At 47.0% G+C, this 12799-nt stretch overlaps 1 protein-coding gene across 1 annotated transcript in view; it reads right to left on the reverse strand.

Moving 5' to 3' along the window:
- Window positions 1-1607: 1607 nt before the first annotated feature.
- Window positions 1608-12799, reverse strand: part of HTR6 (5-hydroxytryptamine receptor 6) — an 11979-nt gene continuing 787 nt past the window's right edge. The window contains exons 2-5 of the mRNA XM_069078933.1: window positions 12420-12632; window positions 11300-12082; window positions 4005-4166; window positions 1608-2033 (exon numbers count right to left, since the gene is read on the reverse strand). Of these exons, the coding sequence (XP_068935034.1) occupies window positions 1608-2033; window positions 4005-4166; window positions 11300-12082; window positions 12420-12632 (1584 nt within the window). The remainder of the gene's footprint in view (window positions 2034-4004; window positions 4167-11299; window positions 12083-12419; window positions 12633-12799) is intronic.

The raw sequence follows: 12799 nt of genomic DNA on the forward strand, positions 1-12799 counted from the left end.
CCTTAGAACACAGGATGTCAGAGCTGGGAGGGCCCTTAGAACACAGGATGTCAGAGCTGGGAGGGCCTTAGAACACAGGATGCCAGAGCTGGGAGGATCCTTAGAACACAGGATGTCAGAGCTGGGAGGGGCCTCAGAACATAGACTTGTCAGAGCTGAGAAGGGACTAACAACATAGAATGTCAGAGCTGGATGGTATTTAAAAGCACAGAATATGAGGGCTGGGAGAGACCTTAGAACATAGGATGCTGGAGCTCAAGAATTCCGGGAAGCAGAAGACCACGTCTTAGTGCCCTACTTTTCACAGGTAAAAGGTGTGAGATCCCAAGGGTCCTGGTAATTTGTCCTAAGTGGCACAAGCAGTTGGCCACAGAGCAGGGCCTACTTCCCAGAGGGCCTAGGCTGAGGTTTCCCCATGGGCCCCTTGTTGCCACCCCCTCTGCATTTTCCTCCCTGTTGCCCACCTTCATACAAGCGAAGCCCACACTGGTCCCACTCCAGCAGCTGAGCTCACACCTGTGAGAAGCAGTACATCAATGTCGGCTCACCTTAAGTGGCCCTTTGTGGTTTGCAGAACAAGGTCAGCACAACAGTCCTTTGAGGTAGGTAGAGCCAATGATGATTATCCCCATTTTACAGATGGAACAACTGAGGCTTAGAGCAGAGTGTCTCCATGTGGCTAAGAGGCAGAAGGAAGCAGGATTGGAGCCTGGGTTTTCTGGCACCTAGTCTAGTACTTGATACTACATACTGTGGGGTCTTCTCCTTGCCAAACATGCCGAAGGCAAACTTGCTCCAGAAACTCCTCCCTCATGAACACTTGATCCATATGAACTCCACTGACCTCAAGCATGCATGGGCACATATACATAGCACCCAGAACTATACTGGAATTTCAGGACGGACCTTGGTCCCCTTGTTATGGAAGTTAGTGGCCCAAGCGCCTTCCCCTTGGCTTCCTGTAGCCAGATGCCCTCTGTCCGGGCCTCACTTCTCCTGAACTCAGTGTGAAGGGTTGCAGGGCCAGCCTTGCTCTAATAGGGAATTCGGTTTGTGTTCTTTCTCCTGCCTTAGACTGAGGGCTCCCCGCTCTTCAGCTGGGGCTGGAGTGACCGTGGTTCCCCTCCCCCACCCCAGTTAAGACTTTTCCCCCCTAAGATGAGCTCCCAGGGACAAGGCTTGCCAGCCCCCACCACTTGGGGACATGGCAGCAGAGACTCCCTCAGGACAGATTGTTTCTTTCCCTCACACGGGATTTTATGAAGGAAAGAGACTCCTCCTCAGCCCAGAGGTTCCCTGAGGTCCCCACATCCACTTCCCAATCCATACCAACCCCCCAACATAGTCAAGGCAGATTATACTCAACAGAGCTTCACCCAGAATAAGCCATTCTCGGGGAGACATTCACAAACATGTCTGGGCGGGAAAGTAGGGACGGCTCAGTGAACGCGTCTCCACCCCTGGGAAAAGTAGGCATATGAGATGGAAGGGGTCAGCTTCTTGCTGTGGGCAAGGGCAGGCCAAGGAAGCCTCTTGCCTCCCTGGCCAACTAGCCCGAGACCCAGTCTCCACTCGGAGCAAAGTCCAGCAGGCTCTGACTTCAGGGCTCACTCCATGGGGGCATTGAGCGGATAGAGCTTTAGCTCAGGCTCCACAGGGTCCGTGTCAAAGAGGCTGACGGCATCGGTGCCCGTGGGCGGGGAGCGGCCAGGCTCGGTTTCCTGGGGCTGCTCCGTGACCTGCAGGGCCAAGGTGCCCGAGTCCACCTCTCCGGGGAGGGCCATCCTCTGCTGCAAGGAGAAGCCCACCTGGGGGATGAACTGAGGGGCCCCACTGTGGGAATTTCGCATGGAGAGCGAGACGAGACTAGTCCTTCGATCCCAAGCCCACCGGGCACACGGCACGAACTTGGCCATGGCCCTCTTGAAATCCCTCATAAAGAGTGGGTAGATGATGGGGTTCATGGTGCTGTTGCAGTAGCCAAGCCAGGTGAGAACGTCAAAGAAGACTTTGGGGATACAGTCACACACGGTCTGCAGAGGACAGGAGAGGGGATCAAGGCACACACACAGGCTCCCGGGAAGCCATCACTGCCGACTCAGAAAGGCAGCTCTGGGTGCTCGGCAAAGCACTGGACTTATTTGTCTCAGCAGATCCTGCCCCAGCCCTGTACTTACTGTTATGTCCATTTTACAGATAAGGAAACTGAAACTCGGGGGCAAAGTGGCTTCCGTCAGTCTACAAGCATCTAATTTCCTTATCTACAAAATGAGGTGCTTACTAAGGGACCTTTCAGCTATGAAGTTCTAAAATCCCTTCCACCTCTGATATTCTCTGTTCTAAGGTCCCTCCCAGATATAATATTCTGGGTTCTAAGGGCCCTCCCAACTTTGACATTCTCTGTTCTAAGGCCCCTCCCACCTCTGACATTCTCTGTTCTAAGGCCCCTCCTAGCTCTGACATTCTGTGTTCTAAGGGCCCTCCCAGCTCTGACATTCTGGGTTCTAAGGGCCCTCCCACCTCTGACATTCTCTGTTCTAAGGCCCCTCCCAGCTCTCATATTCTATGTTCTAAAGGGCCTCCTAGCCCTGACATTCTGTGTTCTAGGACCCCTCCCAGCTCTGATATACTAAGGTCTCTCCCATATTCTAAGTTCCCTCACAAATCTAACATTATATGTATCTAGCAAATGGCAGAGCTAGGTCTCTTGACTCCAGATCTGTCATTCTTTCTGCCACATAGCCAGCCAGGCCTTTTCCTTTCCCAGGACTTTAAGATGCATTTCTCCTCCTCATTCCCTGGTGCCTGGGGGTGTCTGGGTTCAGGGATCAGGCCTCCCCAGAAAAGACCCTGTGAATGATCAAACAGCTGAGTTTGACAAGGGAAGAGTAGCAAGGATAGAAAAGCTCAATACCCAGGACAAGTGGCTATTAGATGGAGTTCAGGAATCACTCTAGGTGCCACTGCAGCTCATTCACCCCTGGGTCACTACTCTAGTGACAGGTAACACATTGGAGTTTGGAGACAGCTCGTCAGGTTCAGCCTAGCTACTGTGATCCCATCAAGAATGGTTCACTAACTCAGCCATCAGCAAGCCCTCACTCTAGACCCCACTGTCCCTATGTGTCTGAGGTCATCCCCCTACCTCCGGGAAGGCCATGTCCTGCCCCTAAGCCATTAGCTGTAGGGCTGGTAGAAAGAGATTCCCTAATTTCCTCTCCTGTTTCTTTAGAGAATTTCCCCTAGAATCAAAGAATATCAGAGCTAAGTGCCATCCCAGGCCATCTGGTCCAGGAATCTCTTCTGTGACATCTCTAATAAGTGGCATCCATCTTTCACTCAGCACTCCATTGATGAGAAAAAGGCCACCACCTTCCCAAAACATCCCATTCCATTTTTGGACAGCGCCGGTGGTAGGAAGGTTTTCCTGACTAAGCCTAACTCTGCCTTTTTAACTTCCACCCACATACACTGGGTCTGCCTTCTAGGGACAAACAGACAAACCTTCCATGATGCAGCTCTTCTAATACTTAGAGACAGTGGTTATGCCCTTCTCTCCCTCCAGTCTCTGGTGTCCTCTGGGCTAAACCAACCTGTCCTTATCTAGCATGTTCCCCAGAACCCTTACCAACCCGGACAGCCTCCTCCAGACACATTATAGCTTGGTGAAGTCCTTCCTAGGCCCATAAGTGAGCTTCATATTCCAGATGTGGTCTGACCAGGGTAGAGTACTTCCTCTTGGGAACTTATATCAGATATCCGATTGGAGTTTGGAGCTCACTGGATCTGACTGAAACTTGTCTAGCTACAGTGTCTTTTATGGACTTTTACTCAGCAGGGAACCCAGCCAGCTCTTTCTGTTTGAACATTACCCATACACCCACCCACCCTCTCCAATATTCCTTCAGGAAGGAAGCCCATAGAGTTTGCTTCATGCTTGAGGCTTCGAATGGCCTTGGCATTTTCCTCCCCAAACCCTGCCCTCGGGAATACTCAGGCCTTACCTGGATCACGTTGGCTACAAAGAAGGGAAGCCATGCCACAAAGAACATGCCCAAAAGGATGCCCAGTGTCAAGCTGGCCTTCAGAGCCTTCCTGCTGTGCTTGGCAGCAAACCGTCTGCTCTCAGTTGAGGCCGACACTGCTAGATTTGGAGTCCTTGGCACCTGCAAGGGACACATGCCTTTAAGGATCCTCAGGGGTAGCCCCAAGTTGACCCTTCACTCTGACCACAGACGATTGCTCCTCTAGCATCATCCCCAGGCTCTGACTCCAGACTAACCCCTAACCTCATCTGCAGATTAACCCTTGACCCCAACCAGTCACCGCATAAATGACTTTGCTCATGAGTGAGAATTTGTGACTAGCTAGCTCAGTGTGTTCTCAGCCCTGCCATTGGGGGGGGGGGGGTAGAAACACAAGTCAGAATGCTGCCTGTACAGCCAGCAAGTGAAAGCTTCATTTTCAAGTCTGAAGTACGGGGCAGCGGAGGGGAACCTGCAGTCCTGTGGCCACATGTGGCCTTCTAAATCCCTGAGTGTGGCCTTCTGGATTCTGGCAGCACGGAAGGATTTAGAAGGCCACATATGGCCTTAAGACCCAAGATTCCCCTTCCCTCCCCCCCCCATGCCAGTCAAGGCCGTTTGGGTCAAACTGTATATATGGCTTTGAAATAAGAAGCTTGGAAATATTTCTGATCTATAAAAACTCTCATTGTATTTGCTGTCATGGGATTTATCTGTGTGCTTGGAGATATGTTCCTGAAAAAAAAAAGAGGGTTTCATTCCAATTTTTCTCTTCCTTTCATTCATGCAGCACAGTAGATGGCACTGGAGTCAGGAAAACTTGAGTTCAGATTTGGCTTCAGGTACTTATTAGCTGTGTGACCCTGGGCAAGTCACTTTACTTCTGCCTGTCTTAGTTTCCTTAACTATAAAATCAGTATAATCATAGTACCTACCTTCCAGAGCTGTTTTGAGGATCACCTGGGATAATATACTGAGCTGTGCTTCTCACAGTGCCTAACACAGAGTAAGCATTTAATGAATGCTTTATTCCTATCCTTTCCCTTCCCATCTAATCCAGCTGTATACCTTTGCTCAACAATTAGTCCCTGATGTTTCACTTGAAGACCTCTGGTGAGAGGAAACCCACTGCCTCCCAAGACAAGATGATTGACTTTTATTGTGGTTAAGTTATTTTAGTCAGGTCTGACTCTCTAAGACCCCATTTGGGTTTTTCTTGTCAAAGATACTGGAGTGATTCTCCATTTCCTTCTCCAGCTCATTTTACAGATGGAGAAACTGAGGCAAACAGGATTAAGTGACTTACCCAGGGTCACACAGCTAGTAACTATCTGAGGCCAGATTTGAACTCATGAAGATGAGTCTTCCTGACTCCAGGCACCTTGCTTTATATGGTGCCACCTAACTGCCCCCTTCTACTTTTAGATACTCTAAATTAATTTGAAGTAAATTTCCTTACATAGAACTAATTCTGCTTATCTGAAATTTCTTCCTGTTCCTCCTTATTCTGAGGTCAGGCAGAACAAATCTAATCCCTTTTCCACACAGCTTTTGTAAATACTTGAAGCTAGATATCAATACACACACAAGCACACGCGAACACAAGCACACACACACATACCCCATCAAGTCTTCTCCAAGCAAAACAACCCCAACCCCTCCAACTAATGCTTATATGATAAAGACACTTTCCAGCTATTAATGTCCTTCTTAAATTGTGGTGCTAAACAGTGAACCCAATACTCCAACCCTTCACTGTACAGAACAGAAAACTGAAATGGACTCCAGGGTGGAGACTGGATTTACAAATTATCCATTTTAATTCCTTCATCACATATGAGAACACTGAGGTCATCTAGGAAAGAAACCTTCCCAGAGTCACTGAGCTACTCTTCATCAGAGGCAGGACTTACACCCTTGGTTCCACATCAAAACAGCCTTGTAGACTTTGTAAACTGCCCATCCCTTTTAAGTATGAGCTATTGCTGTGTAAATGACTACCAACGTATATGTTGCATTATGGATGCTCATGGGTAATATGTGTGCCCAGAAAGAATTCTAGGCCAGGTGAATGGGAAGGTCCCTAGGTTTTGGGGCCTCTTACCAACCTCCTCAGCAGTCTAAGTCACAGAGGGGAAGGAAGTCTTCTATGCATTATTGCTGACAGACAGCCTTTCTGTGAATCCAATCCAATCCTATCTTGTCTAGCCCAGTCCAGTCTAATCCATTCCAAAGCTATCCTGTTGAGTCTAGTCCAATCCAGGCTAATGTAATCCAGTCCAGGTCAATCAAGTCCAGTCCAGTCTAATGCAAGCCAGTCCAATCCAATCCAAAGTCATCCTGTCCAGTCCAATCCAATCCAATCCAGTTCAAGCCATTGCAATCCAGTTAAATCCAAGCCAAGCCAATCCAATCCAAAATTATCCTGCTCTAGAATTACAAAACACTTTTCACACAAATAAAGTCAGATCTAAATAATTGGAAAAACATCAGTTGCTCATGGAAAGACTGAGCTAATACAATAAAAATGACAATTCTACCTAAATTTACTTATTCAGTGCCATACCAAACTACTAAAAATTATTTTATAGAGTTAGAAAAAAATAACAAAATTCATCTGGAAAAGCAAAAGGTCCAGAGTAGAAAGGGGATGAATGAAAAGAAATGCAAGGGGAGGTGGCCATCCATACCAGATCTAAAATTGTATTATAAAGCAGCAGTCACCAAAACTACTTGATACTGGCTAAGAAATAGACCAGTGGACCAGTGGAATAGGTTAGGTACACAAGACACAGAGGTCAATGACTATAGTAATCTACTTTTTGATAAACACAAAGACTTCAGCTTCTGGGATAAGAACTCATTAGTTGACAAAAACTAATGGGAAAGTTGGAAAATGGTATGGCAGAAACTATGCATAAACCAACATCTTACACCATATACCACAATAAGGTCAAAATGGGTACATGATTTAGAGATAAAAGGTGATACTATAAGCAAACTAAGAGAGCAAGGAATACTTTACCTGTCAGATCTATGGAGAAGAGAAGACTTTATAACCAAAGAAGAGATAGAGAACATAATGAAATGCAAAATGGATAATTTTGATTGCGTTAAATTATAAGGTTTTTGCACAAACAAACCCAATGCAACTAATATTTGAAGAGAAGCAGAAAGTTGGGAAATATTTTTTACAACCAGTGTCTCTGATAAACACCTCATTTCTAAAATATAGAGAGCTGATTCAAATTTATAAGAATACAAGTCATTCCCCAGTTGATAAATGGTCAAAGGATATGAACAAGCAGTTTGCAGATGAAGAAATTAAAGCTATCTATGGTCATATGAAAAAGTACTTTAAATCACTATTGATTAAAGAAATGCAAATTAAAACAACTCTCAGGTACAACATCACACCATCAGATTGGCTAACATGAAAAATCAGGAAAATGATAAATGTTGGAGAAAATGTGGGAAAATTGGAACGTTAGTGCATTGTTGGTGGAGTTGCGAACTTATTCAACCATTCCGGAGAGCAATTTGGAACTTTGCCCAAAGGGCTATAAAACTTCATACCCTTTGATCCAGTAATATCACTTCTAGATCCGTATCCCAAAGAGATCATAAAAAAGGGAAAAGGACCCACATGTACAAAAATATTTATAGCAGCTCTTTTTGTGGTAGCAAAGAATTGGAAATTGAGGGGATGTCCATCAACTGGTAAATGGCTGAACAAGTTGTGGTATATGAATGTAATGGCATACTACTGTGCTATAAGAAATGATGAGCAGGTGGACTTCAGAAAAACCTGGAAAGATTTATATAAACTGATGATGAGGCTGAGTGAAGTGAGCAGAACCAGAAGAACATCGTACACAATAACAGCAACATTGTGCAATGACTGACCTTGATAGACTTAGCTCTTCTCAGCAATGCAATAATCTAAGAATTCCAAGACTCATGACGGGAAATGCTATCCACATCCGGAGAAAGAATTGTAGAGTCTGAATACAGATCGAAGCATGTTACTTTCTCTCTTTTTTGTTTTTTTTTTTTTCATGGTTTTTCCCTTTTGTTCTGATTCTTCTTTTACAACATGACTAATGTGGAAATATGTTTAATATGATTGTACATGTATAGCCTATATCAGATTGCATGCTGTCTTAGGGAAGGGAGAGGGGAAAAAGTTTTGAACTCAAAATTTTTAAAAGTGAATATTGAAAACTAAAAATAAATAGTTTTTTAAATATTAAATATTGTTTTAAAAAAAAGTTATCCTGTTCTATCCGGTCTAAACCAATCAATCAGAAATGAACCAGGAAGAGGCCACAGTCAACTGGGAGAATATGGGAAGGGGAACATGTGCCCAGGCCTTTTCTAGAGGCTTGGGGAAGGGGTAGTTCTTCTAGAAAGAGAAGTCATAGACCCCTGTCTCATCCCAGGGTCTCACCAATGCCTCAACATTATAATCCAGAGTCATGTAACGTAGAATGCCATTGTTAGAAAGGACCTTGGATTATGTAAAGACAGAACTGAAATATACTTTAGAACACAGACTATCAGAACAGACAGATTTATTGGATATAATCTGTTACAGTTTCCTCATTTACAGATGAGGAAACTGAGGCTCCTTAAGTTAACTGACTTGCCCGAGAAGTAGCAAGAAGTAAAACCTAGAATTCTAACTCTTCGTTTTTCACTCCATATCTAATTATCAGGTCCCACTCCATCAACCTCCAGGAGCCCTTGCCATCACTTCCCTACGTTTCCCTACCCTTTTGGCTTTTCTCTCGCTCTGTACCTGGGACAATCTTCAGCACTAGAAGCCTTCCAGAGAGATGGGTCCTGTCCGTGGTACTGAAATTTCCTCCAAACAATTTTGTATACCTACACCTGCTGGGAATCGTAGAACCAAGGATCATACATCTAGAGTGGGAAGTGACCTTAAAGGTCATTTTTTTACATTTTATAGATGGAGACACTAAAGCTTCAGAGAGGACATGTGCTTTCCCAAGGTCACAAAGTGGCAGAGGTGGGATTTGAATCCTATTTCCTGACTCAAAACTGGTACTCTTTCCCCTGAACCACACCGCTAAAATGTCAGCCTCAGAAGGGACCTTAGAACATAGAATTCCAGACCATGAAAGGACCTTAGAACACAGAAGGTCAGAGCTGGGAGGGCCCTTTGAACACAGAATGCCAGAGCTTGTAGAGCCCTTAGAGCACAGAATGTCAGACCTTGGAGGGTTCTTAGAACACAGGATGTTAGAACTGGGAGGGCCTTAGAACACAGAATGTTAGAACTGGGAGGGTCTTAGAACACAGGATGTTAGAACTGGGAGGGCCTTAGAACACAGAATGTTAGAACTGGGAGGGTCTTAGAACACAGAATGTTAGAACTGGAAGGGCCTTAGAACACAGAATGACAGAGCTGGGAGGGCCTTGGAACAAAGAATGTCAGAACTAGAAAGGATGTGCCTTTTCTCCCTGATGGGGCCAGAGAACATCCCCTCAAAGACCTACATCTCAAAGTTGGCAGGAATTTTGGTGAAAATCTACATCATTCCTCACATCCAGCCCTCTTCCAAGTCTGGCTGAGACCAGGTAAATCCAGTCCAATCTAAGCCAATCCTATCTCAACCCAACCCAATCCATTCCAATCCAACCCAATTCAGTCATCTCCTATTTTATCCTACCCTGTCCAATCTAATGCAATATACAGTCCAGTGCACTCTACTCCAATCCAGTGCAATCCTATCTAGTTCAGTCTAATTCAGTTCAATCCAAAGAGGTCCAGTTCAATTCAAGCACCCTGTCTCAGAGGAAAGTTGAGGGCTGACAGTCCAGGATACTCTTCCTTAAGGAAAAATGGGTTGTAGCAGAGACAAATTGCCTTATGTACTCCTCCTTCTAATACAAGTGATCTCCAGTTAGAATGCAGCCCCACAACATTCCTATTAGGGAAGGACTATATGTATTACTCTCCCTCTTTGACAGATAAGGAAACTGAGACTCCCTGGACCATAGAACTAATACGTGTCACAGACAGTATTGGAACCCAAATCAATCTTCCTGAGTCCAACTTAAAGAACACACCGTCTATTTTGCCGAAGGAAACCAAGATGGGCCTTTATGCTGCTCACAATCTCATTACAAATCAACTCAGTTCAATAAGCATTTATTTATTAAATGTCTGCTGAGGCAGTGGGGTGTAGTGCAGTGATATCAAAATTTAATTAGCCACTAAACCATACATAAGGATCCTGTAGGACACACATTGACCTAGAAAACCACATAGTAACATTATCTGTGTTCTTCTCTATTTTTATTTACTTTGCTAAATGTTTCCCAATTCCATTTTAATCTGGTTTGGACCCATTCATAAGTGTTGTGGTCCACATGTGGCCTTCTGTCTGTGTTTGACACTTCTGGTGTAGAGGTTAGAGCCTGCCTTGGAGTTTAAAGCAGGAGTGCAATTTTATATTTCTGTTATGGTTTTCGGTTAACAAAATATTTTTCCCCAAAGCCCTGTGAGATAGGCTGTATAATATAGTGTCTATTTTACAGATGAGGAAACTGAGGCAATAAAAGCCCAGGATTCTGTTCACCCTCTCTAGAATTCAGGAATCTGGTCCATGTCAGATGGATTTTCCCACCTAAAAAAGAGACAATTTAACCCTTTGATGATTAATCAGGACACTATGTTTGAATATAGCTAAGCCAGAAGCTGATTCCCCTCCCACCACTAATACCAGCAGCAGAAATAGACAGCAGAAGCTTGTGGCCTAAGAAAATGGGGTTATAGCTGGGTCTCTTCCTCGAAACTGAACAAAATGGAGGAATTTAGAATAGACACCCTTCTGGCTTGTTCTTACTGTCTACGTGAAAGCCTCCCTGTGAAAGGCTGTGTGGTCTAATCTCTAATGGAAAGCATGGGGGATCTGCCCTAAGTTCAAAATCCTGATTACTGCCTTCACCTCTCAGAGGCCTCATCTATAAAATGGAGAGTTTCCTCAGTGTAAAATAAGGATGGTAACATTTGTATTACCAGCTTCACCGGGTCATGGAGAAAGCAATTTTGCAAATTGTAATAAATTCGAGCTGTTATTTTTCAGTGTTCTAAAGTCTCTTCCAATTCCAACACAGAACCTGTAAATGTCCAGAAAGAAACATACACAGGACCCCTAAGATTTTACGGTTCTCTGTGCCCTAGAGATGAAGAGGAAGGAATGAAGATGGGGGAGGATGGCCCATTACCCAGCATTCTCAGTTACCTGCAGGGCCTCCATGTTGGTGGCTAGGGAGGCCACTTGCACTGCCTGCTTTCGGGCAATGACCAGGATCCGACAGTAAGTGAAGGAGATGGCTACAGAAGGTAAAAAGAAGGTGAGCCCTGAAGCCACCAGGACAAAGGGCAGGCTGGCCAGCAGGCGGCACTGCCCCCCTGGGCCCAGGTCAGCCCAGGAGGCCTCGGCAGTGGCGTTGAGGGCCATCAGGCCGCCCTGCTGGTGCCAGCCCATGTGCGTGGGCAGGAAGGAGGCCAGGGCGGCCAGACTCCACGCGGCCAGGATGAGGGCCAGGGCCCGGCACGGGGTCATGCGTCCCTTGTAGCGCAGAGGAGACAGGATGAGCAGGTAGCGGTCCAGGCTGATGAGACACAGGTTGAGGATGGAGGCGCTGCAGCACATAACGTCGAAGGCCACCCAGAGCAGGCAGAGGCTGCGCGCCAGCACCCAGCGGCCATACAGCTCGTTGAGCATGGCCGGCGGCATCACCACCAGCCCCACCAGTAGGTCCGACGTGAAGAGCGACACGAGGAAGTAGTTGGAAGTGCTGCGAAGGGTCGGCTGCGTGCAAATGAGCAGGATGAGCAGAGAGTTGCCCCCCGCAGTCAGAGCGATGATGACACACAGGACGGCGGCCACCCATCCGCTGCCCTCGGAAGCCCCCAAGCTAGGGCTACTGCTGTTGGCCAGACCCACCTCCAGGGCCATGGGGGAGGGCAGCAGTGATGAAGGGCGCTGGCCAGACGAAGGCACCAAGGTGAGGGTGGGGTGCTAGGAGCAGAAGGGACGAGGGCGCAAACAGGATAGGAGGTGGCGATGATGGGGGCCCCCACCAGGCTGAGAAAGAGGGCGAGGGAGAGAGGGCGGCCGTAATGTGGGCTGGGTGGCCACACGGAGTACACCCAGGGGATAGGGGAGTTCGAGGCCCAGAGGAAGCACAACCAAAGGGAAGAGCTAATGAGGTGCGATGTGGCTGGGAGCGAGATGAAGGTGCATCCCAGGGTCTGAGCAAGCAAGGGGTCTGCTCCTAGCTTTCTATTGTGATCGAGTGCCCATTTTATGAATGAAGGGTACAAAAGACAAGAGATGGCAATGGCAGGGGGCGCACGAGGTTGAGGAGGAAGATGAAGGTGAAAACGAGGTGCAACGTGGGCTGTAGGATGGACTTGGTAGGGCGCGAGGAGAGCCCAGGGTGCAGAGAGAAGGCACCAGATGAGCCGAATTTAGGAGCGAGTATGGGAGCTTGCCAGGGGAGGGAGGAGTACGTAAAGGCATGCGGAGCCAGGGACAGCACGGAAGGGGAGCACGCAGCACCGGGCGACTGGGGGAGGGGGAAACGCGGTGATGAGGAAGGGTTGGGAAGGTGAGAACCAGGTGGAACGAGGGAGAATGGAACAGGAAGGGGGAGGCAGGGGGAGGCAGGGGCGCGCAGGTTGAAGAGAGCCGTGAAGCCCCTACACTCTCAGCCCCGAACCCGCACTTAGGGGA

This window comes from Petaurus breviceps, unplaced genomic scaffold (genome assembly GCF_028583685.1).
Source record: "Petaurus breviceps papuanus isolate PSGF00001 unplaced genomic scaffold, PetGlider_PUasm1.0 91041, whole genome shotgun sequence".
NCBI classification, from domain to species: Eukaryota; Metazoa; Chordata; class Mammalia; order Diprotodontia; family Petauridae; genus Petaurus; species Petaurus breviceps.